At 37.5% G+C, this 27,474-nt stretch overlaps 3 protein-coding genes and 1 non-coding gene across 5 annotated transcripts in view; 2 read left to right on the top strand and 2 right to left on the bottom strand.

The window, feature by feature from the left end:
• mtgo (miles to go) overlaps nt 1–20,562 on the bottom strand; it is a 118,203-nt gene extending 97,641 nt beyond the window's left edge. Inside the window, exons 1-2 of the mRNA NM_001144357.2 lie at nt 20,140–20,562; nt 5,634–7,699 (exon numbers count right to left, since the gene is read on the bottom strand). Of these exons, the coding sequence (NP_001137829.1) occupies nt 5,634–7,449 (1,816 nt within the window). The 5' untranslated portion in view covers nt 7,450–7,699; nt 20,140–20,562. The remainder of the gene's footprint in view (nt 1–5,633; nt 7,700–20,139) is intronic.
• On the top strand, nt 4,381–4,528 carry snoRNA:Me18S-G1506. The gene has a single exon (NR_163227.1). It is a non-coding gene; the product is annotated as a snoRNA:Me18S-G1506 (small nucleolar RNA).
• CG5968 (uncharacterized protein) lies at nt 15,619–16,397 on the top strand. Of its 2 annotated transcripts, none has more exons than NM_001273576.1 (2): nt 15,619–15,875; nt 15,932–16,397. In NM_001273576.1, the coding sequence occupies exons 1-2, from the start codon at nt 15,692–15,694 to the stop codon at nt 16,225–16,227; spliced, it is 480 nt and encodes a 159-aa protein (NP_001260505.1). In that variant the 5' UTR covers nt 15,619–15,691; the 3' UTR covers nt 16,228–16,397. The 2 variants fall into 2 exon arrangements, with proteins under 2 accessions (NP_001260505.1, NP_609797.1); NM_135953.3 differs by having other exon boundaries at nt 15,932–16,255.
• Nucleotides 20,563–22,314: 1,752 nt separating the features above from the next.
• On the bottom strand, nt 22,315–23,032 carry CG31816 (uncharacterized protein). Its single transcript, NM_165166.2, has 2 exons — nt 22,795–23,032; nt 22,315–22,585 (listed from the first exon to the last, which is right to left on the bottom strand). The coding sequence occupies exons 1-2, from the start codon at nt 22,903–22,905 to the stop codon at nt 22,403–22,405; spliced, it is 294 nt and encodes a 97-aa protein (NP_723977.1). The 5' UTR covers nt 22,906–23,032; the 3' UTR covers nt 22,315–22,402.
• Between the last annotated feature and the right edge of the window lie 4,442 nt (nt 23,033–27,474).

The following is a 27,474-nucleotide window of genomic DNA, read 5'->3' as shown; positions in this document are numbered from 1 at the left end:
ATACGCCACGTAGCCCATAAATTCCACTCCAGCCCGCCCACCTGAACAAATGTGTAGGTATGAGCACATGTATAGACTTATATAGATATATGTATGTGTGTGTGTCCGGGATCAAGTTGTACAAGACCCGGTGGACAAAGTAAAGCATAGTTAGTAGTCTACTAGAATTTTTTCCTGTGGTTTTGTTTGGGGGTTAAGCAAACACGGTTGTGGCGTTTAACAAAGTTGAAGGCAACCGCAGCTTCTCCAACATATGTGTTCGCAAAAAAAAGGACGATAGGACCGAAAAGACCTGGTGGATTCCACTACAAAATGCACTTTTCCTTGGCAGCTTCAGAAACTTTTTGGCCATGACTAAGAAACTTTTGGTGCCACCCAAAAAAAAAAGCCAGCCGCAACATTTTCAATTGTTGCACTTGCCAGTGTCTTACAAGTCTTCCTATATCTCCGGATTTTCCCACAGGGCTCGCAATTAAATCTGCGGCCAGACTGTGCCGCAATTATAAGAGCACATAATTTTGGTTCAAGCGTTTTTAGCATTCAAACAGTTTTTTTTTTGTTTTCCATCCTCGTCATTATTCTACGCCAAAGCTTTTAAAGGGTGAGATAAATTGTACGTTTTGAGCCACATCCTGGGGCCACAAATTCAAACAAAGCGCACACAAACTTTGCTTGTTTGTCGTGTTTGGTTTTTGGTCTACAACTCTCCAATTTGTGAAACAATCCAGCCGTAAATGTTGGCCTCTCTCTGACAACTGCAGTGCTTAAAGCGCTTTAATTAAGTTCGACTTGAGCCGGATTGTTTCGTCCAAGTTCCGCCCACAAGAACCTCGCCCGCAAAAAGCCGATTGAAAGTTGCGAAAATTGGTGTCAACACTTTGTCGCTTGCGTGTCGAGGACCAACTATCCCGATTCGATTCTCTGATTTTCATCCAGCTGCATGGTTTTAGTGCGAGAATTTCATTAGAAACTTTTACGGTGTGTGTGAGACTTGCACAATGTGGATTGGTTGTAAAATTTATTACAGAACAACATTTTAAAGAGCTAGTGAAATAATTCAAATCAATACAATATAAGTTTAAGAAGTCACACAGTACCAAACGATAATGCTAATCTAATGCTGTTTGTTGTTATTATTATTATTACACTCAGCACTTCAATGAACTCCAAGAAAACGCAGTAACTCAGGGAATTCGCCAAGAAATACCTGCTCATCAAATGTATACATTTATACAACAATTTAAACAACAGCTTGTAGATTGCGTGAAAAATAAGTCACCAATATCCAAATTTCTTTCAAAAATATCTATGATTGCTTGCAATTCTGAGAAAAATCATCCATCCAATTGGATTGTCGGCTCATCAATAGTTACGGCCAAGTTTTCCATGGAACTCCCAAAAAGCGTAAGCATTTCATTTTATGCCTTAAATGGTTTCCAACATTTTAATGAATAATAACGACAACATTGGATTGTTTTTATATGTAAGTACATATTCAAATTAGCCGACTATTCACTGAATTTTCACTTCGACGTTTGCTGTTCGAGAACAGATGAACCGAATTACACATCAAAAATTAAAAATAACAATGCAATTTTTGTTCTGTCAGAATCAATCAATAAATTGATACATTTTATTGCAAATTATAAAAGTCTTTTAACAAAATATTAAGTAGAGTGAACACTCGTTTAAAATAATAATGTATCTTAATGTATATCTGTCAATGAATCTTGTTTGTTTAAGCTTTTTATTTCTTCGTTATCATTAAGAGTAAATAACATCCGTAATAAATTTTCTAATTCCGTTTGGTTTTTAAATACATTCTTTACTAAGTTATTCATCGTCGACTTGCTGGTAATACTGTCCGATTTTGGTTCGTCAGCAATACTTTGTTTAAATCCATAGCACAACTCGCTCATTATCGCGCAGAACAAAACTAATATAAGAAGCTTAAACATTATCACGACCAAGTTGAAAATCGAACTGATTTACTTCGCACAACAAGTGCTGCTTTTATTTCTTAATTCGAGATTAAAATCGTGATTATGATGATCATTTTGATTCACAGAACTGAGCATATTCCAAAAAATATATTTACTTAGAATTAAGGGAAATTCGTAAATCGTTTTTAATAAATATAAAAATGAAATATATATATTATATATAAATAATATATAAAGTGATAATTCAAGCACTATTAAATTGAATTTACTATTGTGATAAGTGAAATAAAAACTCAAGGAATGCTCCATTTTTAGCTTTGTGTATATATGTACTACATATGTAGGTGTATACATATGGCATAGTCACATAAAGCAAACCCTGCATGACTAATGCGAATAATACATAAGTGCTGCTAATGCACAAGAGCATGCAGTGCGGCTGGAAAATGGGAGCGGGAAATTTTCGGAAGCTGAAAATGAAGAGGACGCGAATGGCGTCGGGTAGTGGAAAGGGGGGGGGGAGGTAGGAACTGGGTTGGTACCGAGCATTGTCGCAATATGACGCATACGCGTATATTTTATGGCCCACAGATATGGAAAAAAGCGGGGGGGAGGGGGGCGCGGCAGATAACTATGACTTCATTATGAGCTCATGCCCGTAAAGTGCAACCAAAAGCAAACCAAACCGAACCGAACCGAACTGAGCTGAACCGAAAAGCAAGCAAGCCCAGTGGAGGCCCGACAACTGCCAGCATAAGCCAAACATTAATAATAAACAACTTACAAGCCATAAACCAATGGGATGCCGCTACCAACAACCCAACTACCCAACCTACCAACAAACAGTGGCAGCGGCAACGAGTCTCAAATAAATTACACCATGAAAAATAAACAAATTCAACGCAGTCAGTGCAAAAAATCAGCCAGAGCAAATGACATTAAAATCGTTGGAAGGGGATGAAAACGCATTTCCAGTTAAGAAAAAAACAGAAAAAAAAGAAAAGAATAGCAGAACGCACAGTGAGTGCTAAAATTATGACAACAGGCGGCTGATCCCTGCACTGGCCATAGCCAAAAAAAAAAAAAAAAACATAAGAAAGAAAAATAGGAGAAAAAAATACGAAATAAAAAACAAAGAGTGAGCAAAGCGGAGAAAGAAATCCGCTCAACTGGCAGGCAAAAGGCAATGGGAATGGTAGAAATTGACACTGGACATGGGTGCATCGAAATGGACATGGATGCGGACGAGTTTGGGTACGAGGATGTGCATTGCCCAGGGATATGGACATTGGCGACAGTCGACTCTGACTGAGTGCAGTCGGCAAGAATGATGCATGCCACATGGTACGCACTTTACTCTCACCAAAGAGCCAACAAGCCAAAAGATTTCCAGAATCCAGGAAAGCAATTCCCGCAGTTTTCGGGCTACACTAACCCAAAAGTAATAGTAGCTTTGAGCTATATTGTAATATAAACTTCAATGAAATTTGATAGATATATATAACTATTATAAAACCATGAACGAGTTAGGAATTAGATATAATATAAAATTAGTACAATTATGATTTTATTAAAGATTTCAAAATTAATCTTTTGTAAAAACCGCTTAATACTTTTATAGGCAAATAAAAATAAAGAATTTTTAAAAATGTATATTTTGTTAGAGATTTCAAAATTAATCTTTTGTAAAAGCCACTTAATAATTTTATAGGCAAATAAAAATAAAGAATTTTTAAAAATGCATACATAGTATAGGGCTGAAAAATTATTTTTTTTAAGAATATTTATTTTAATTTTGAGAATATTCATGAAACGAGTCGCGCAAATATAAAAAATAAAAACCAGCACTCAAATAAAACCCATTGCAAAAAAAGAAAACAGCGAACAAACGGAGAGAGGAGAGAGAGCGAAAAATATGGTGTAGAGAGAAATATAGCTAAACGGAGATAAAAAATGTTTTTGGCAAATAGCCGGGCATGGAAACAAAAAAAAAAAAAAAACATAGTTAAAAACTGCAAAACTCGTATGTGTAAGTGAAAATTTGCGAAAAAGCGGCGCAGGCAACAATGGGAAATGGACACCAATTGTAGCCAGTGCGTGCGAAAGGGACAAGCGCGGGGCAAACGGAGAGGGAGATGCGCGATGATGGCATGGCGAACATGGCAACAAAGTTGCAAAAATCGAAGAAGTCCATAAGACCACAGCGTGTGGCGGACCAGTGGAAAAATCTACATTCAAAATGAGCGAAGCTATGAGGAGAACACTTCCCCGGAAAACTTGGCAGTGGAACAAAAACAAAAAAAGAAAAAAGGGGGAAAACGGCGAATGGGGGTATGGGGTGATGGGGGGGGATGGACTGAAAGAATCCGGGAACTCTGGTGACACAGTGTCATCTGCATACACACAGCTGGATATGGTCAAGTTGGCGCAGAAAATTGCCTGGGAGTGTCGCCAACTGTGATGACTCCAATATACACTATCCTGCAATCCGGCGAACTCGAGCAGATAGGGACATGAGTGCCCCAGGACTCGGACGGCGGCAAATGCAAATTGAAACACAGCTGAAATGGCAAAAATGAATCCGATTAGATGTCGCCGGATAAAGTCAACAGGAGACACAGCCATCACTGGAGGCCAATTGCCAGGTGTCGATCCAAACGGATGCCATTGATAGCCGGCAATCAAGACGAACAAATAGAGCTGAGCTTTCGTTGATGATTGTGCAACAGAAACAGTCCAAACAATAGACAACTGGTTAAGTAAGCATACACATACACATATGCTTCAGCAAGAATATTCTTTATTTAATATATTTATATAAACCATTAACCATCATTCCACATTGCAAAGATAGCCGCTAAAACAATTACCACTTAATTTGCATTCAACTTCGGCGCTTCATGTTTCGTCTCATCTCGTCGATGGCAAGGCACAGTGCAACCTGCCTATGTCAACTGGCGCCGGGGCCAGAACTACTTATTGCATGGCCAAACAAACAGATTATTTGGCAAATAAGCCGGGCAAACAAGCCAAGAACTTAACCAATGCTTTCGCTACCTTTGGCCAGGCCCAAAAAGCAAACAATCCGCACACAAAGGCAGCGCCCAACGGTTTCGAAATTAATTTTAACCCAGACTGCGGCGACACACATACTACCAATACCAAGCTAGCTAGCCATCTCAGTTGGCTTTGCTTAACTGATTAAGTCCCTGGCCGGTTCCAGACGGTTCGAAAAGAGGCTACGCGAGGGGGCTGGGGTCCGGAAATAGGGTCTCGGTTGCGCCATGTAACTCTCATCCTACATGTTGGCATCATGAATCAAAGCGGAAAGTAATGGCCAAAGTTACAGGAAAGACACTTTAGATCGTACAGGCTATATATGTGGTCAGTGCACTGAAAGAAATGTTGCGTATTAACGCGAATAATATTAATAAATATAGATTGTTTTAAAAACATAAATGCAATGCTGAGCTGTTTCAAACTGCATTTAGAGAAAATTAATGCAGTTGATATGTAAAAAGTTCCTCATGGAAACAGACTATGATTACAAACGATTAATCGGAAGAGCCACTCTTTTTTTTTATTAGTGCATGGGCCATTCTTTGGGCAAACTATATGGACCCAAATAGCCCCGGGCATCATGGACAGGAATAAAAACTGTACAACAAATGTCATAAAACGGCCACTCACCTCGATAAACTTTGCTACGCTTGCCAGCGGCCACGATTTGTTGCTGCTGTTGCTGCTGATGCTGTTGTTGCTGCTGATGCTGCTGTTGCTGTTGCTGCTGGACAGTTGCTGCGTCCAGTTGCAGCAGCAATCTAGGCGCTGAAGCTGCTGCTGCTGCTGCCTGTGCTATATTTCCATTAACATTTGTCACTGGCGATGGCGTCAAATGTTGCTGATGCTGCCCATGTTGCTGATGGTGATGATGAAGCTGCTGCTGCTGCTGCTGCTGCTGTTGCTGTTGCTGCTGTGCGTGATGCGAATGTGTAGGATGGGCATGCGAATGGGTGTGCGGAGGATGGGCATGAATGTGGGGATGATGGCCGATGGCGCCATTTGGGACTGCCACGGCCGGTGGTCCATGTGCCGGGCAATAGCTGCGATATTCGCCATTGATGTCGATGTAAATTGGCGCCTCCACAAGTGGCCAAGCGGCGCCAGTCAAAGATGTTGCTGCGGCACCACCCGCTGCTGCGGCTGCTGGAGTTCCGGCCGCTGCCACAGTTGCTCCTGCTGCTGCTGCTACTGCTGCTGTTGCAGCTGCTGCTGTTACTCCATTCGGTGGCAGGGCTATCAACTGCACGGGCAGCAGTTGGGCGCCATGAATATGCGGCAAGCCTCCATGTTGAGCGCAGATTGGCTGCTGTTGCTGCGGCTGCTGCTGCTGCTGCTGCTGCTGCTTGGGTGACAACTGTTGCTGCTGTTGTGGGTGTTGCTGCTGCTGCTGTTGAACTTGCTGCTGATAGTAGACCGTTGTCTGCTCATAGGCGGTATAGCCCAAAGCTGTGGTTGTTGTCGTCGTCACCGAGGACATGTTGCCGCTGGGCAGCGACGATTGTTGCAGCTGCTTGGCCTTCAAGGCGGCGGGCTGAAAGGGCGGCGCCAAGGGGGTAAGATTCGATTTGTAAGCCTTTATCAACGCACTGCTGTTAGATGTTGCAGCAGTGTTGTTGCTGCTGTTGCTTTTGCTGTTGCTGCTGCTGGTTGCTGTTGCACTAGTGGATGCGTTTTGATTTACTTGCAACCCGTTGTGCACTTTCCGGGTTGATTTTGATCTATCGGTGATGGCGCCACGACCGTTTGTGGATACTTCGCTACTTCGATTATTATTGTTGTTGTCCACCACCGACAAAGTTGCGGTGGGTTCACGACTATGACCTGACCTCTCGATTACCTGATAGCTTTCACCGATGAAAGTCACCAAATCATGGCAGGCCTGCTGCAATTCCGCTGATGTTGCCGCTGTACCAGCTGCTGCAACATTGTTATCGTCCTCATCGTCGCTTTCGATAACATGCTCGATAATGCGCAAGTTATCGTAGTCTATAATGCGAGCATAGCCCATGCCCAAAGTCAAGCCTGCTAGCCTGGTCACGTCGTCGATTTCCACCTCATCATCGGAATCGACTAGTTCCTGGACAACATGTGGTACACTCGCTTCAACTGGAGGCTCCTCCTCAGAGATCTCCTCCGCCACGATCGATTCATTGCCATTAATCGCGGTTTTCACATCACTAACGCCATTGCTATCGCTTTGTATACCGTTTGTTTCCACTTGCGTGTCCATTTCCTCTTTGACTGTCCCTTCCATTTCCGCTTCCTCTTCCACAATCTGACTCAGTCTGGGTTTCAAAGGCTTTAGCTCAGACTCGTCATCATCATAGCCATCGGTTTGGGTACTATTATCAATAAATATGGTGTCTGTGGCGCCGTAATAATCGCATTCATCGCAAACCAGCTCCAATTGGTTTTCGTTAATTTCCAAGACAGCAGCTGCCATTTTTTTTTTCAGGCGAAACTCTCTTATTTATCGTTGATTAGTAATAGCTGATTTTCATCGTAGTAATCAGAGAGTGCAAGCTGAGATTCTGTTTTGACAACAGTTGCGAGTTGTTGAGATTGCCTTTAAAAATTGTCGGAAAAAGTGTCATGTTGCTTAAAGTGAAATGGGCGATCACAAGTTGAACTTGGATAAACACAGGGGCCAAGTTTTAGGCCTCAATTATTTACACCTTTCGGATTGGCAATGCCTGAAACGAAACGGAAAAGTGAAGGAAAATTATAAAAGTCAAAGAGTTTTTCACTTTCAATCAACTTTGCCCTCTCAAGTTCGAGGAGAAAGTTTGACTTGTATTGCCTTGCCACTTCTGTTCCTATGCTCCTCTGCAGATTGTTTATCGAAAGCCATAAAATATTTATTTTAATTAAAAGCAAATCAAAAATTCAAGTAGAAAACGAGAGCTATAAATGAAAATGTATGCGAAACTTGAGAAAGGAGCTGGCTTCACTTTGTTGGAAAAACATAGTTTTATTGGCAAAACATAAACAAGTCAAAGAGCAAAGTTACTGAGCTAAATTTTTTTAATTGATTTCCTATTCTTTTTTCCGTACATGCCACTTAATATTTAAAAAAAAATAGAATTTACTGGAATCCTCTAAATTGTGAACTAAACCATTGTTGACGAATTATAAGCAAACTAAATTTTGAATAGAATCAAAATGTAAGCCAGTTAATTAATAGTAAATGCTTGTAAATAAATGCCGCAGGTCTAAGCCCTTAATTTAAATGCTTTTTACTTTAAATGCATTAAATGCCACACCGGCAATCAAATAAAACCAAAACCCACATAGCAAATGTAAAAAAAAAAAGAAACATCTGGGGAACGATGGCAAAATCAGCTAAGTCTGCACAAATGCAAATGAAAATGCATTCAACAACTTTTCCTGCACACCAACACGCACACACGGAGATTGGTCAATATGCAAAATGTGTGTGCAAATTGTGTTTTGGTCAACAATTTCAATATTTTATGCGGCCGACCTGGCGTATGAGCAATGTGTCCGGCTGGCAGAAAATGCTGTGCGGCCAGCCAAATCGATGAATTATTTATATAATATACCGGAAGTTATTTTCTATTCAATTTACACCACTTAAATATGTCGGCGTGTTTAGAGAGACTACATACTAAGCTTGGGCATCAAAGGTTCGTTGGCAAAATAATGAAAATTCCGATGGGCTTGTATGTAAATGAATTCTGCTTGTAGAAAAACTTATTTCTTATTTTTAAACACTTGTTATGTGCATCTTTTTTATGTTTTATATTCAACGCTCAAAGTTTTATATTTTATAGTATAGTATTTTCAATATTGCAAAGTATATAGTATTGCAATATTAATATTACGCTGAAAAGATATTTAATCTTTACTTTCTGTTCATCCCAGAGCTAAAAAAAAAAGTATGCATTCCCTCATACAAATATACTAGCTGTATGCTAACTAGGATAAGTCTACAAAATTTAAATTAAACATTTGTTTGCACATTTTAATAGACTTAATAAAAGCGCTAATATTTACGCCATTTAATAGTCAATATATTAACAAAATATTAAATATTTAAGATGATTAATTGCTGCACATTAAGCCAAACAAAATGTATTAGCGCTAATTGGTTGAACTTTTATATAGAATTAGTTTGCATAAAAATAAACAAACTCGTTTTTATTCATATTATTTGTTATTTATTGTATTATGCTCGCTTAGAAGCCTGCCGCAAAACAAATATCATAAACCAAAATGAAAACAATTGGATGAAATTATCTCAAAATGTATTTGATAATATTTCAGTGCATTTCATTTGGCGTGGATGGCAGCGAAATAGGGAAACCTGTTTACAAAATAGCCGCAAAATATTTGGGAGCTCATTTCCATTTCCGAACACATACTTTCATAATTGAAATGCAGAAACATTCCCAAATAAAACAAATATTTGCACACTCCAATAATTACGTAAACGGGGTGGGGTGGGGGTGTTGTAAAATTTAATAGCGAAGAATAATAAAATAAAGAAAATTATAATTAATGTGCGCCCACTAAATTGAATTATGCGTGACCATAAAACTATTTGCAAAAATTATCTCTGAAACACCTAGTGCCCAGTCATAAATGTGAGTCAAAGTCATTCAACCGTTTGCTACCTCGGTATTATCAATAATGCCCAGCTGTGGGGGAAAAGTTGCAAAGCGATGTGCTCTTCGCAAACTTGGAAAAATGCAATTAAGTTTTCCACACCAAAGGAATGACATGGAAAGGGTTTTCAGGGGGAACCACATACTTTTACTATCTGTGTGACCATATCCGTATCTTTGTGCGCCTTCACTATGTGTGTGTGTGTGTAAGCCAACAAATTTAATTAGCCACGCACGATGGTAAAAAAAATAAATAAAGCAACTGCATAAGTAAGGGAATTGCTGCAGTTCCAAGTTCCAAGCAAAGTCAACAAGTTGGAAAGTAAACCGCACTTTAAATTAAATAAAAATATTACAACTCTTGTTTGCAGAAACGTTCATAAGTGGCCCTTTTGGAAATTGTAGCAATTTCATATATTACTAGTATTGTCCTAAAAATATGGTCAGCAAATTTAGTCAATTTACAAAATTTAACAATTCATTAAGCTTAACTAAGGTGAGGTTTTTTGCTCTGCAAGTTCGCTTACTGCAAAGATTGCATGTTCCCACTCAGAAATTTCCACTCAAACGTCCACAAGCTCTCAGCAATGAGTAGATTTTTCATGTTCTCTCAGTTTTCCCCCGAAAAATCGTTTCTCTGTCACTCTTTCTCTGAGTTGCCACCCACTCTCATGACGCATGTGTAAGGAACTAACGAAAAACCGAAGTCAATTTGGAGCTTTCAGCTCCACAAAATGCAACAAGTTATACTTCAATTTGATGACCACCGGCCAAAGGATATTATCAAATATTTAAGAACATTTTGGTAAATTTTCGCTTTATGAACATTGTTTTTATATATTTATTTATATATATTTTTTTCCTTTATCAATGTTATTAAATATAAATGACTATTTGCATAACAATTACACCATTTGCTATAATTTTCCATTTCAATTGGCTTACGCATCGGAAATGAGAGATGTTAGAATTTTGCACGTGGCTGACCCTTTAGATGTTTCGCTTACACTTTTGGCCGGCCACTTCTTGATCTTTGGCATTTTGGTCCCACGCGGCGTATGATTAATATTTGTATTAATTTGTTTTATTGCGCATACGACGCGTGGCCCGGTCTTATCTTAGATGCGGCCCAATGATAAATTCGCTGCACGCTCATCACGCCCCATTCACATGACATGACGTTTGACTAATGACAGGCCACCGCCCCCACAGCTCGCCATTATACCATTTGTGGAAAACTTTAAATGCTTAACTTTAAGCTAAGCAAAAAAAAAGCGTGGAAAATAAGATAAAGTGGAACACAAAGGAGCGAAGCCAGTAAAAAAGGAGCAGCTATGTAGGCAAGACATAATAACATAGATAAAAGGTTGACAACTTGCTAACAAATGAAATGCAAACATGTTGCAGCGGTCCTCGAACACAACGATGATGATGACTTTGGGAGGGAAAACGAGAAGGAGGATGAAGGAGCCGCACAAAGGGAAAATTTATATGAACGGTAGCCTAAGCTGCTCAACTGATAAGACTGCCATGGAAAACTTATTAGCCAACGAGTAAATACACTTTTTGGATTATAAGTATATAGACTGCAAAAGAATAAGTTGCACTTAAAATATATTCCATTATAAATTTATGTTAATTTCTATCGCAACTTATCTGTATCTGTAAATTAATACGTATAACCATTATTTTAAGGGTAGATATCAAAACGCAAAACTCGAAAAGCTGTAAGCGCCACTTAGCCTATATTTTCCTGAATGGGTGGGCGTCACAGAAAGGAAATCCTGATAAAAAATACTTTTTCGGTAGCTAAATGAACTCAGAAATACTCTCTCAAGTCACATTAAAAAACTCAATTAAATTAAACTTATAAAAATATAGTACTCAAATGAATTGAAGCTAAAACACTTCAGTTTTTATTACCATTTGAGCTATTTGAACAATAAACAACAAATTTGAACAACAATAAAAGCGTATTTATTTATATTTATCTTTCTTTTATCAATCTCTCATCAAACATGTACATATCACTCTCGGCTAAATGGCTTTACAACCTTAATCGAAACTCCCCGTAGGTTGTAAAACAAATGTAGAAAGCGGCTTGCAGACAGGCAAACTGTGAAAGGAGCTTAAGGATTTAAGCCAAGACATGGAATGGAAACGGCGGGAGTCCGGAAAAGTCGTTCGAAAGGAGGCAAAACGAAGGCGGCTCAAATGCGGTGTGAGTAATTAAGACGCAAGTGCGTAAAAGTTGCCCGCATGAAAATGACGCAAACGATCAGCGTCAGACGAGAAAATTTGTGACAGTGGAACAACCCCCACGAAAGTAAGCAAAAGAAATGGCTTCAATTAATTGAGTTGGGGAAAAATTGAAGAGAATACAATTGCTGTTTAAAGTGGCATACTTTTGGGCATCGCCAAGCGAGTGTAGGAGCCCACTTAATGCTGGTTAAGCTAGAAAAGAGGCTTATGCCCAATCAAAATGTCTTAAACAGTACAGTATATGTTGTTGATATTTAGACTGCTCCAGCCGGGCTTGGCTTTAATTCTTGTGAATTAACCATATGCAAATCACATTTCGCAACAGCTGTCTGTCGTCTGCTTTGCTGTGGAAAACAAGTCAATTAAAATTGCCAATCTATGGGTATAAAATTTCCAATTGGCCAAGAAGGCACGTCCCAGACATAAAACAAAATTACAAAGCCCACAAAACAAGGATGGCACACACACACACATGGACAATAAACAAATTGCAATTAGTTGATATATGAGATACCAGATACGTACGTACGTATGTACGACTATGTATCTGGCACATACATAGGTGGAGCAGGTCACAGTTTATTGCCCGTATTCAGGGAGCTGCAAAATGCAACTCATATTTTACCAAGGCCAAAAATGTCTCGCTGCCTGCTCATAAAACATTTTACTTGGAAAAACCCAAACTGACACTGATGCTGACACTTTCACACAACTCATCTGTACCCCCCCCCCCAGTTCCCCAACCACCATGCCCCACCATTGTGCATATAATTTGTCACTTGCATGGTCTTCATACACAGAGAACATGATCTGCAGACAGACCACCAGAGAACACGAGGCACGCAAAGAAATTTCATGGAGCTCATTGAAACAATTACCGTTAAAGCTGGCATCACTAAACAAGACATACATAATACAAAAAGTTGAAAAAAAAATTCTTTTGATATGTCTGAAATGCCTATTCGATTAAACAGTTTGTCAAATGTAAGCGTTTATAAATTTTTTATTAAGTTTTAAATCAATTTTTAAATATATATAACATTTATATCCAGACATGCTACTGGGCCTTAGTTTTAAAGATTATTAAGTTATGTTAATATGAAAATATGCTAAATTCGTTCGATATAATTAGGCTTCGCCAGTATTTTTCTTTTTTTTTGGTGGTGTAAGTTCACAATGAGGAAAAATAAGGGTTGGGGTTGCCGGGCAGGTCATCCTTTCGAATAAAACACAGCAAGTATAACTGTCAGGCTGCAGAGGCTGCCGTTTATCACACATGTACACACACTACTCGCATGTACACTCACCTATGGGTCGCACTGTGTGCTTATAGGTTGACTCTGCATAAATGTCAAAGAAGATGCGAATGTGTGTGTGTGTGTGTTTGCCCGTTTGGTATAGAAGATTTCAGTTCAATTAAGCGTATTTGGCTAACAAATTAAACTTGAAGCAATTCAGTGAGTCAAGAGAAACCATTGACATAAAGGCAATGGGTTTTCAAATCGACATATATATGTCAAATTTTTAGTATTGATGTTTTTTTAGTTTTCAGGTTATCTATTTCATACGTATTTTATTTAAAGTGCTTTACCTAAACCTTAATAAATGCTTGCATTCTATCCATTCTGAGCCGTAAATATGCCTGAATTTCCTGTCCAATAAAATCCGTTGCAGCATTGTTCACAATTCAGCTTTTCTCATTTGCCATAAATAATAAGTGAAAAGCGTGTCATTCTAAACACGCCTTCTGCTTTCACCTACCGACTTCATAAAATACCTCGTTCGTGTTTTATGGCTGTGCACAGTGACAAGTGTTAAAATAACATTTGTACTGCATTTTAAATGGCATTTTGAGAAAAGAATTTCCGTGCGCAAGTGTGTTGCCATTTTGAAATTCTTTTATTTCTAGTGTGCAAAACGTTGGGGCAAAACAATCAACAAACGAATTTCCTGGTAGTCCGGTGTTTGTATTTCATTTTTGGGCTAGAGTCAAAAGGCTACATTTAACCGAGGAAAACATCAAACATTTTAAATAAATGTTCGCTCTGGGCGGAGAGCTGTTGTCCCTGATTTTTCAACGCTTCTATTTTTAGGTCTATACGAAACGGAAATCAAATAGAATTTAACCCACCTACAAAAACCATTCCTGCATACACACACAGATACATTTACGGCAAACAGACAAAGAAAAAACAGAAATCATAGCATACTTTAATGTGCTTTAGGGCCAGCAAAGTGAAGGGCAAAAAATGTATAAGAACTTATTGTAAATCACCGGATTGTTGAATTTTTATTTACATTGAAATTTACGTTTTAATTAATATGCAAACATGCACATAAAATTTGCGTTGGAAATATTCGTTATTGATTTTAAGATCCTATTGTTCTTTTTCCATGAATCGTTTATTTTATTATTAAAATAGAACGTAAAGAAGGAGCTCATACAACAATATTGAACAATTATTAATTTTATTGGCTTCTTTTCGGTCTTTTTCAGTTTCTGAGCGTACATTTTCCCATTTAAAAGTTATTTAATTACTTTACATTGGAAACATTTTAATATTTTAATGTTTAATTCAATTTAAAATGAATATTTCTGTATAAAATTGCCAAATAATATCACAAATTTTTCTTAAGCCTTTAAAGTTAAGATGTACAAATACTTAAAAAAGAGTACAATATATATATGTACGTAAAAGAGCATCGGAGAAACGATATATTTCTAGCTGTCACATTCGTTTTAACCATTTTTTTTATTGACTTTCAAACGTTCGGTTCAGTGGCAGCCATATGGCAAACTCTGACACTTTTTGATTAAATTACCGTTGACTGTCAATATCAAGAGTAAACGGCACTGCTTTCCAACTGTCCTTGGCAGCACTGGAACTGGCGTAGTTTTTGTACTTAATAGGCATTAATAACATTTTAACTTTGTTTAGTGCTTTTTGTTCGCCTTTTCATCGATTTCGCCATTGCCTGAAGTTGAAGATGACTGAGCATTGACATCTTTGTTAGTCAGTTGACTTTGACAGCTGTTGAGGCTTTAATTGCCACTATAAAAATGATTGATAACGAAAACTTTGGCGTGCGTATAAACATCCTTTATTGTTTTCTTTGCATTCGCTTTTTTGTGCCGTTTTTTTTTTTTCTTTTTTGCACAACCCAGTTTAATTAAACCTCCATATGGTATATATTCTGGGCTCGATTACCAAAGTGTGGGCGGTCAGGGATTCTATATTTAGACCACGCTGATTAGAAACAGCAGTGGCGAAAAACGTCAGCAGAAAGGCGTCCCTGATGTAAATATCAGAAGCCAATATTGGAGAACAGAGAGCGGCAAAGTTTGCTCAATTCTTTTACCACTCCTGTTGTTGTGAGTCGGGGATTATTGATAGATATGGCTAAATCCGCTTATATTGGCCAGCTTCTGCAAGGCTGATAGATAAGCGCTTGACGTCGGCCAGTCTACGTAAGTCTTGTTACCAACTGGATGGCGGTCCAAACTTGGCCAAGGATTCAAATGCCAGCGAACAGAGTACAATCAAGGTACAGGTATTTTTCTATCAATATGTACTATTCTCTTTTAATTAATAGATTTCTTTAAAATAATTGTGTTATTTAAAAGTGTAGGATTTTGTAATATTTAAATTAAAGCATGCTGAGAACTTGGTTGTCACTGAAATCTGACTAACAGCTGGCCAGTTGTATTTTGTGTTTTGCACGTAACTCTCAGTTCTTAGAACCGATTTTAGTGATAGCACACGTTTATACAGAATTACACAAATATCGAAAAAAATGCCCAACTTTAATGGGGCTATTATAGTGCACACACTTCAGTTGTTGAAAGCGCCGGCGACACTGCGAGAAATAGTGGTAACCATAGCCAAAAATACGGAATTATCGCAAGATGAGCTTAAAGAGCCTGTGAAACAAACCCTTGAAATGGGCCATCGCTTGGGATTCCTGCAGAAACTCGACGGTGAGATACTTAAACTTATTTTTATACCACACCTTAAAAAAAGGTAAATTCAAAAGGTCGCTACTTTTTGATGAATGTGACCTTCGAGACATTGATGTCTGAGATGGAGGCCCTTGACAAAGAAGAATCTCCGGAGAAGTCACTTAAAAAGAAAAAGAAATTAATACCCAAGACTCCTTTATCGTCGGTCGCTGAGAAAAAAATTAATAAGAAGCCAAGTCAAGTCAAGACAACGGAACAGTTGGTAAAGTCAAAACCAACTGAAAAGGGCCGACTGCAGGACATTCCTAGTTCATCCACAAACATAAGAAAAACGCCATCCAAGCTGATTAAGCGAACAGTTTTTAAGTAAGCCACGCAAAAGGATATTCGAACTTGTCAAAAAAAAAAAAAAAAAAAAAAAAACATCCAAGAAACCAATGCTACATATATTTGTTACAGGATAAATTTCTTGTCCGTTCTATTATAATATTTGGCCCAAAATAGGAAAAGATATTAAAATCTTATAAAATTTCATTAAAGCGTTTTTAAATCTAAATATTTAAAATAGGTCCATTGGGTATAATCGATTAAAATACGAAATTGCTGTCGGGAATAAGTCCTTACTTTCCGTCTCCTAATTCCCGTGGCCAATGAGAGGGTGCCTTTGAGAAATGGTGGCTCATTTGCGCAAACTGACAAATGTCTCAATTAGCGGAGGACGAATCCTCAAATGCAAGGGCGGTGGGGAGTATACATATATTCGGGAAAGTGGGTGGCAGCGAGGCGCCCGACAATGTCGCGACGCTTCCTATTCAATTTGAAAACCAAATGAAGCGTTGCCTCCGCCAAGGAGCAATTTACTCAGTGCATTGAATTGACCATATGGTTGGACACCCACCGAAGTCACCCACACGCCATCCGCACCACCGCCCCTCGAGGCATTTAGAATGGCCAACCCACCAGTTACAGGATCCCTTAAATTTTCGTAAAAAGCTTTAATGCACTCAAACAAGTTCTACACCATATTGTACTGTAAAAGATTTCAAAAAAGTAACTTTTTTTAAATCACTGTATACTTCATATGGAATATTTTTAGAGATTAAAATATTTATTTCTTTTTTTTTTATTTATTAGAAATCAAGTTCTAAATATACTATTTTATTTTTGTCATTAATTATTGTTGGAAATAAAGATGTATGAATAAAATATTTATTTTAAATAAACTTATGAATTTCGAATGCAAATCCATTTTTTCCGGTGCAATTGTAGGGTTTTTTATATAGTTACTCGCGCTGCTTTGCTTTGACCTTTGCGATGACGTCGGACCGGCGTCGGCTACCTCAAAGAGAGAGCAATGTAAACAGAGAAAGAGAAAGGCAGAGAAAGCAAGAGAGAGAACCAGTGGGGGAGAGAGCCTGGTGAATAAACAGCATGGTGAGAAGCGGTTCCTACGCGAAGAGTGCAACAAATGTTTGGTGGACAACTTCGGGCCAACAAGGTAAATGTTAAGGCATACACGATGGCTGAGTGGGTGAGCTTGTCGTTGGGTGGTTTTAGCGGGCGGTGGGTTAGTTGGGCGGGCTGCTTAGTGGGGTGGTTGCTTTTCGGCCCGTGACGCGTGGGCAGCGACAAAAGCGGGTGAAGCTATGTCTTGCCCTTTTTTTCGGCATACTGGCATACATAGCACGGCGAATTATTTGTGTGTGCCGATGTGCGGATATACAAATGTGTGCCTTTATAAGTGTGCTTTTATCAGGGTGCGTCAATCTAAGCCAAGTTCTGAATTTACGAAAGTCTTGAAATGCCAAGTATATTCTTATAAAGGTTTAAGCGCTAAAAGGAAATCAACAGTCCGCAAAAATAGCTGATCTTAATATTTCTTCTATTAAAAAAAAAGCACTTAATTTTAGTTCAGATCTTTACTTAGTTTAAGTCCTATATGCATGAACAAGTTTAATCAATATTGAAGTTTTTTATATTTAGCTTCGAACAAATTGCTCCACCCTAATGCTCCTGTATCCTTGTTCGCGATGAGCGTATACCCAGACAACGAAATGTCACAGCAGCCTACTTATGCTTTTTTCGCATCGCGTTTTATCCCCAAATGTGTGTGCGATTTTTGGTTCAGCTTTTTGGCATATGGTCGCCGTGCCGGAAAAGTGGGAAACCGGTAAGGGGGCTGCTTTCCCATTTGCAGTTTGGCTGAAAAGCTGTTTCGCTTATTTCCCTCTTTTTTAGTCAACCGTTTCTAGATAAATATTTTGCAACACCGCATCGCATTTCCATGATTAGCAGATAAACATATGCCAAGTTGCAAACTTGGCGTGTGTGTTCGGAGTGTAGAAGTTTAGAGAATCCCTGGGTAGTGGGCGGTTATACACGCGACTTTAATTGAGCTTTCAAGAGGACTAAGTTAAACATACAAATGTTTGCTTAGGATGCAACAGCTGTTGGCTGTGAGTTAAAAATTGTTCGAAAAAAACCTCTTTGGAGAAGTGGAATATCTTAAAATATTTAAATTTAAAATTTGATTTAAAACAATAAATGACGTAAGGTTTTTAAATTATAGTATAAAAATACTAGATTAATCGAAAATTAATGAAGTTTTGTATACCGCATTGAAACTGTGTATCTAAAGCTTTTAACTATTTAATGCCCAAAATTGCCTAATAGCGGTTCAGTTTAAAATAAAAAAAAATTTAATTACCCGTTATTATCACAAAATATATTCCTCACTAACTAAAATCCTTTTATCTTTAACCCCACACCCATTGTCATTCCATTTGGTTGGAATGTAACGCCTGCCCTTAATTCAATTAACTTTAATGAACCAAATTATAATTGCAAATAAATTATCTTATTAAAGACGCAGAAAGTTCGCACTCTTGCCTTTTAGTAGCACTAAAACTCTGAAAACGGCGTCAAGGCCAATTAGAAAACTTTGTCCAAACATCTCACTACCAAGAAGGACGAAACTGAAACTTATCTTTTGGATCAGCAAGAGCCCATTTTCACCCAAAAAAACCCCGTGTGTCTGGGCGACAATCTAGCATATGCCAAAGTAAAAAGCTCACCAAAGTCAAACTCGATTAAAAATGCATAAATGCAATTAAACGCAAATGGAAATCGAACCAAACTCGCAAAAGCTTCAAGCGAAAACGCCTCGAGGTGGAAAAGCCAAAGAGATACACTTTCCAAGAATTCCACTTTTTTCACAGACATTTGTTTTTAAGCCTAGAAGTTTAAAAGTATTAATGGATTTGCAACACATACAACATTAAATACAAGTGATTATATAATAATTTTATAATTATATAATTAAATTTTTTATTTAAATTAATTTTTACTCAGAAACATTTGATAGTACGGTATATACCCATAATTTTATTCAGTGTATGAAAGCAAAAAATGTAAAAGATATATGTAAAGAGGCAGTGGGCGGTGGGAGGAGGCCAGATATCCAAAAGACGCGACAAGTGTCGGCCGAGCTTTGTTTGGCGCAAAGAGAGCAGCGCACTTCGAAGAGCAAAAAGCGCGAAGCCAAAAATCCAAAGACGACCATAGATAGTAAATTGCAAAGTTTATGCCGCCAAGTTCATGAAATTGTAATAGCTTCATACCACGGTTATGCTTCACCAAAGTGGTCATACAATTAAAAAAATTACGTACACCTAACTTTAATCCATTAAACTCGTACATTTATAATTATAATTTCTGATTTGGCGGAATTAATGAACTAAGTACATCGTGCATTCATTTTGCTATTGGGTCCACGCATGAGCTTTGTAACAGTAAAAGAAGCCCTGACCATGCAGTTGCGTCAATGGGTGCGAGGGAGAAGGGTGAGTGTGGGAGCAGGAGGTGGGCTTGGGTATTAGAGAGAGAGAGAGTGGGAGAGCGCGAGAGGCACTGGTTGAGTTGGTTTTGCTGACTGCACTTGTTTTGCCATCGTAGTTATTGTTTTTGTTGCTTGCAACGTTTTGCTGCCACTTGGCCGCAAAGGCAACAAAAACAAACACACACTAATACACGTGCGCGTTATTGCCAATTCACCCACATACACACAAACAACAGTTAGCCGCCGCTTGTGTGTGTGTGTACGCTAACATATTGAACGCATTTTTTCATATTTCTCAATGGAAAAGCCAACTCTAAACACCGTTAATATCATCCATATTAGTTAGTTGTCATTTGTGAGAGAAGAAAATGTGAAAAACATGTAAATTGCTGGGCAAAATAATGCAACATATGCTAGCACCACACTCTGATATTATCAACTTACTTTGCAAGTATTTGCCTTTGAATTTGGATTTGATTTTGCTTTTGTTTTCTATTTATTTATTTGTTGCTTTTTGGTTTTATTTCTTGCTGCACTCACTAACACAGAAACACACACGTACGCGCTAAACACGAAAAGCAGCCAATATATTTTATTCGTTTTGATTTTCACTGCTTGGAAATTTTCGCATTTCCATTTTCGAAATGCGTAACAACAAGTATTCTGTGGTTGAACAAACAACGATTTACGCGAATATAATAAAATAACGATAAACGGTTATTACGATGGTTTCCGCTGGCCAAAAACCTGCGACGAAATAGTCAACTGAGGGGAAAACAAGTAACAATTGTACCTGCCGAATTTGTTTTTAAACGCTTGCCAGCTTTTCTGATTTTCCGATGCGAACGCGCGCGCTGCGAAAAACATATTCGAAGCGAGTCGGAGAAGCCCCTCTATATAGATTCTCTCCGGCGCTTGAAAACAATTCGCATTGAGTGAGTTACGAAAAGCGGCTGATTCGGGCGCCAATTTGCTCCCACGAATTCTGCACGCTCTTACTCCAACGCATTGGAATGCTCCGCGCTCTTGAGCGCTTTCTGCACTGTTCGCTCGCTAACGGTAGTTCATGTGACGTTAACGTAAAGCTTGTTTCATTGCTTCATTATTGCAATGCAAAAATTTACATTATTTCTTCTAACTTACCCATTAACCGAATTAAATCTAATATCTAACATCAAATAAGTCGTTATCTAAATTATTGTTTTAATTTTTTATTTGACCTGGGCTTTTCTATCGAATTCTATGTAATTCAATGCAAAAATTGAAGTTGTTAGTATTTTTTCTTTGTGCATAAGAGTAAGCAATTGTTGCTTTCGTGCGCTCTCTCTTTTTCACTATCTTTTAACCCGTTCGTTTGCGTGGGTGCCAGGGAAATTTCCACCCACTGAAAGTCCTAAAATTGAGTTATTAAGTGAATCAAGGGCCAGCAAGGTTTTTGAGCATAGTTATTTGAATGTCCAGAAGATCAGCTTATTACCAAATGCATTTATTTGATTACTCTATCATGTGACACTACGTGTACAAAAATTATATGAATAAGATATTTACGTAATGAAGCCGAGTACGACTTAACAATATTTTAAACTTAAAGCTAAATATACATTTTATAATTTGAATAAGAATAGGATTGGGAAATTCATATTTAAGGACGGGCTTAATATATAATATAAAATATCCCTTTTGGCGTCGACTGCGCTGCATTTCCTCTGCCGTCGTTTTTGTTCCAAAAATCGCGTGGGAGAGTGAGTGAATAAAGGAAAGGTTGGAAGAGGGAGAGGGAGAGAGTGAGAGTGAGTAGGTGAGTCCAGATTGAGTTATTTTTCCAAGCCTGCAACCTGTATGAAATTATGGCTCAAGAGGCCAAAAGCTTTACGCGGTTGAAAATTGTTGCTTTTGCGACGCCGGCCGAAATGCAAACAGCTGTTTGCAGAATACAACAAATAATAAATAACTTGAACTTCAAAGCAAAACGGAAGGAAGATTTCAATATTTCATGGAAAAAAAAAGAAAGAAACTGGCTAACAACTTCATACATATATAAATTTTAGTATACGTAATATTATTTGAAATCTAGGCAATTTTGTATTATCAAAGGTCAATTGAACAATATACATAAGTGGGAGAATCGAAAAATGACTCGTAATATAAGTCTAGTCCTGCTAATCCGTTTTGCAATGGACACCACATTATTCAAGTCAATTTCTATAAAATATATAATAAAATGATAATTGAAATTCATTTTCTAAGCTACGTTATAGATTGTAAATCTTTTTGTATAATTTATTTTTCAAAATACCGTTAATCCTTTTAAATGAACCCGACTGGGAGGATACATTTCTGTTGAAATTCTTACGTATGTAAATACTTCAATGAAATTGTTAACAAAATCTCCGTATAACACTAGTACTTACAAAACTTTTACAAGAGCTTAAGGAAAGCGTTAGCATATAACCAAACCATTGCGGTAGGTGTCCACGCTAAAATGTAAATTAAATGTGAAAGCCGGAAATACAGTTTCAAGTCATTTCCGGAACTATTCTGGAATCCATTCTATCCAAGTTACAACATAATAAACTCCTTAAAGGGCTATACAAATATTTGGACTAACCAAGTAAAGTTGGGTATGAAAATATTTTATTTTAATAACTGTATATTCCCTTAAAAATGGAATAGGAATAATTTCGCTGTCCTCATTATTTTGTCGCTTCTATGCCCCAACTTTGCAGAACTTTTTCGATGTTTTTCGCAGCCTTAACCACCACTCGAAGTCATTCTTGATGTATTTAGCTTTGACAGCACGTTCGCGTTGCTGCACAAATTCGTCGCGATCGCGCAGCCAAATTCTAGCGTACTCCCAGCCAATCAAGTGCGACATCGATACCGGACTGCACTGTAAAAAAAAAATTAAGCAACAAGATATTACCAGCATGTAAGAAATATTAGGAATTATTGACAACGGAACCAGGTGTGCTCGCTCTATATTGAGAATTTATTTTGTTGCCTACTTATGTGGGTTTTTCAAAGGGCAGGTATTAAATTAATTATTAAAAAATCCACTACTTTAAGATATTTAAATCAAAAGCAACTATGTATAGTTACCTCTAGCTCGCAGGACGGCACAAAGCGTTCTCGTTTTCCCGCTTCGGTGGTAAGATTATCCTTAGGCTTACATAGGCGAGCTCGCGACCATTCTTTGGTCTGCTTATTCATTTCATGAGGGGATTATTTATACCGGTTTCACTAAGATTTTGTCGGTGACAATGTATAAAAACTTAAGATTTTTGAAAACGCATTTCCTAAAGCGATAAATTTATGGATTAAGGTTCAGATATGTTTGAAGGAAAACGCGTTACAAGTAGTTTACATTTTTGTACATTTTTTCATTTCAATGTTTTGGGTTTTAACAAAGAAACGAAATAAAACAAATAATACAAGACTGAAAACAGTCATAACAAACTTGATGAAATTTTCCAAACCAAGCCATCCGAAGGACAAACAACGAAATGTTTCGAAGGCGTTTCCTTCAACCAACAAAGCCAACAAAAACATGTCCAGGACCAAGGAAAAGAAGAAGAAGAAGCGTAAATAAGAAGCAAAATTGAACCTGGAACTGAAAGACAAAAGGCAAAGAAGTATAACAAACTTTAAGTCAATACACCTACACAAAATACAACAAAACAGGGCGAAACAAAAAAAAACAAAATTAAATAGGAAAAGAAAAACTCGCCACTTTCCCTCCGCCCCGCCCCCCCTCTCAACCGAATAATAGAAGAAGCAGCACAAGAAAAACAAAACACGGCGACAGGCTAACAATTTGAGGAGAGCGCTTTGAAAAATGGGCGTGGCAGTAGGTGGTTTCGGTAGCTCCGGTTGTCAGAAAGAGATGGAAACAGAGCGCTTAAGCACTAATAAAAAAGTGCTATAATTTTATGTAATTCAAGCAATTATTATTTAATCTGCTTTAATATATATTTTAATTAAAACCCATACGAAACTATAAAAACCTGTTGCTTTTAATTTAAATCATTAAAAAAAAACAAATTTATTGGAAATTTGTAATATTACATACAAGTGGGACTTAAGACTCGCATTTCGCGCAGTGTAAATCGTACGACCAAACGTAAATCAAACAAAAATAAAACAAAGCAAAACAAATAAAATAAACAAAACTACGCAAAAGTAGCAGACGACGAAAACGAATATACGATGACGATGGAGCAAACAAGGAGACAAATAATTAATCAATGCTACGGATTTTCGAATACCCTTTAATAAAAATGCTTTTTGTAAATATCAATTTCAAATTTAACTATTTACAAATTTTAATTTTATGTTTGTAACTGTTAATGTGATAAACCCATTCTTAATTAATATGCTTTTATTCCTTTTAATCGTAAATAAAAAAACCCATTTAATAAAAAATCTAGTTGACAAATACTAAGTACTTTTTACAAATTTTTATTTCAACTGAAATATTTTGATTCTGCAATAATTTGTTTTTTAAATAATACAGCTTGATAAATTATGGAGTGAACCCCACCAAGCGAAAGAGAAAGTGAAATGAAAAGAGACTAAGTAAGTGCACAATAAGCGAAGGAAACCAACGGGGGCCAAAGGAAAAAACAAAGACCAAGACAAATACGAAACACGATGATGATGATGTTAATTTCCAAGAAGATAATGATGAAACAACCGAAGCATTTTCCGTTTTCTAAAACAAACATTTGCCCATGTTCTCAACAAACTTTTTATTTGGCCGAAAGAACGAGGGAAACAGAAGCCAGACAGCTGTGGGTGGTTGGGCGGTCAGAAGTGGGGCGGTGCTTGGTGGGCAGTGGGAGGTGGGTGGTGGGTGGTCGATTGCCTCAGCGGTGGGGGAGGGCGGGGGAAGTTTCGAGCAAACAAACACACAATTACAGTTACAGTTGTGTTTGTCTCTCCTCGTTGCTGTGCGCACTGCAAACAAAACTTCCTATTTTAACCCACCGCCCACCTCTGCTGCTCCGCCTCTACCCCCCCCCCCCTCTTGGCCCCATCCCCCGTGGGCTATTGCTATTACACTTGCACTCAGCACAGCTTTGTCTCATCCCTTTCGCTCCCACGGCTTTCGACCGCTCACGTGCAATTGTATGCGTAAATAAGCATTTTACTATACAACACAAACTGTTTCTTGTCCTCGTCATTGTTGTTGTTGTTATGCTGTTACCCAGCATGTTGGAATAATCCCTGGGCATAATTGACTAAGAAATACCTTTTAAATTGTGTATAATTCGAAAAAAGCTATTTAAATATAAATGAAATAAAAATATACCACCTCTGGCCATTTAAACACAATGGCACAATCTTCATAAAGTGCGTGAAAATAATTTTATCGGATCTCCGAAAAAACTTTCGATCTGTAAGATACCTTATTATAATTTGGTATATTTATTCAAGTTTCTCGGTACTAAACTCTGAGAAACAATAACACAACTAATTTAAAGAATATTGTAATATTAATAATTTTAAGAACAATCAAGAGAAAGCGACTTTTCTAAATTATTATATTCTAATTATTATTATATTATATGTTATCTCTATACATATATTATATATTTTCTATAGCAAACCAACCCAAAGGATATAAATTCGAAAAATAGGATTTTATTGTTTTTTACTTGGATTACGAGCTATTTGTTTATGTCAAGAGGGGTTGGACTAGGGGGGGTGCTGGATGCCAACGGTTTGGTGATTGTCAAATTCACCCCCTTGTTCCACCGAACACTCTCAACCCCCCCCCCCCTTCACTCCGTCCTGTGGGTGTATCTTCTTCTTCGTGCTGAGCTTCTTTATTGTTGTTTTAGTGCTCATTAGTCGCATTCGCATTGGCTCCTTGTTGTGTTTGTATGTTTGCCTGCGTCTGTGTGTTTGCATTTGTTTGTTTTAAAATTTTATTGTATTTCATTCGTTTTATTTTATTCCCTTGTTGTTGGCCTCGCTGTCGCTGTTTGCCTTTAACCCCGCCACGCCCCCAAAGACCATTTGGCCACATTCTTTTGTTATCCGGGCATATCCTGCTCTTCACTGCTTGGCAATACGCATTTGCACCTAATAATTTGTTAACTCTGGAATTTGTTCTTTATATGCACATAAAGACTCCTTTTGCAGCCTTTAAATTAAAAATGAAAAAAAAGATATGTCTGCATATACGATAAAAAATATTTACATAACTGTAAATACTTACACTGTAAACTGTAAATACTTACTTACTGAAATTCTAACAAATTCTAATGGAAATATATTTAATTGTTGGTAACAGAAATTCTTGCCACAACTTAAAACATTTGCTCATTGTACATACATATGTACATATTTTCTCAATAATTTACTGTAATAAGGCATTTCTATCCACCACATGTGTGCATAATGACATACTTATATTCGCCAAGTTCAGCTTTGTTTTGGTCACTTTTCCGTTACATTTCAAGGCATTTCAGCGCAGCGACAGCCATGAAAAGCGCAGTGAAATATTTGACATATTCGACAGATGAGCAACAACTATGCAAAAACGCATAAAAAACAACTAGAGCCAAGAACTAAGGCTAAAACATAAGCAGTCAGATATGTACATACACAAAAACGAAAAAGAAAAAAACTCACGTGTTGCCAACGTTGGTTGGCCAGCAGCGGAACAAAAAATGCTTAATTAATTAATTTTTTTTGCACTCGCTGTTGTTTGATTTCTGCTTGACTTTTTCGGCATTTCCCCTCTTTTTTTTCAGATACTCGTGTACTTTGCAGCATTTCGGTTTTGCTTCTTGGCATAGCTGAGCTGGCATTTTTGTTGCCGCTGCGGGAGTGTTTATATGTGTGTCATTGTTATTGTTAACAGCTGTACTTTCGCAAATTTACAGCAGTAAGAGAGCAAAAAAAAAATGAAAAACTTACACATAAAAAACAACGTAGCAAAACAAAATAACCAAATAAACCCAACACGAATAACAACAACGGGAGCTGCACAAAACCATTTTTGCTGAATGCACACGAAAAATCAACGAAAGTAGAGATACCTATCCAAAACGAAGCGAATGCACAGTAAGTTACTAATATTAGTTAGTTAAATACCATTTAAGAGACTTTATATCTTATAGATCGAAAATTGATTTTATATAGGCTTTAACATATTCCGCAAAGGTTAAATACAATATTTAAAAACTATGTCACATAATAGTTGATAATTCTTTATCTTAAACCCAGCTAAAATGTTAATCTATAAAAAAAGCTCTATATTTTAAGTACTGTTCTGATATTTTACGAAATGATTTTGAAAAACCTCGTACCTCATTTTCTAACCATTTTATTGCAACGCTGAAACTAGTAATTTTACACTTATGTGTGTATATATGTACATACATATGCATTAACAATTTTCCAATTTTCTTAATCCACACATGATTAATTTCTCTCAGTGTTCCCAATTGCAGCACAGTTCTGGGGCCCTGTTATTGTTGTTATTTCTGCCGCTGCATCTTGTTATTGTTGCTCGTCGAACAACAAAAAATACAACACAGAAATAAGCAGAAGAACAAGAGTAAACAATTGCAACAACAACAACAACCATTTGGGACTGAGCTAGTAAATAAATGCGACAAGCGTATTTTTTCCGTTCAGCAAAACAATGTCAACACGGCGAAAACATTTCAACTGAAAACATAAAAACTTCAAAAAAATACATACCACCCGCACAACATTTTTGATAGCTGCACTTGCCGAATAAACATTTCATCATAATTATATTCA

The sequence above is a fragment of the Drosophila melanogaster genome, chromosome 2L, assembly GCF_000001215.4.
Source record: "Drosophila melanogaster chromosome 2L".
Taxonomy (NCBI): domain Eukaryota; kingdom Metazoa; phylum Arthropoda; class Insecta; order Diptera; family Drosophilidae; genus Drosophila; species Drosophila melanogaster.
This window is presented reverse-complemented; position numbering and strand designations above follow the sequence as displayed.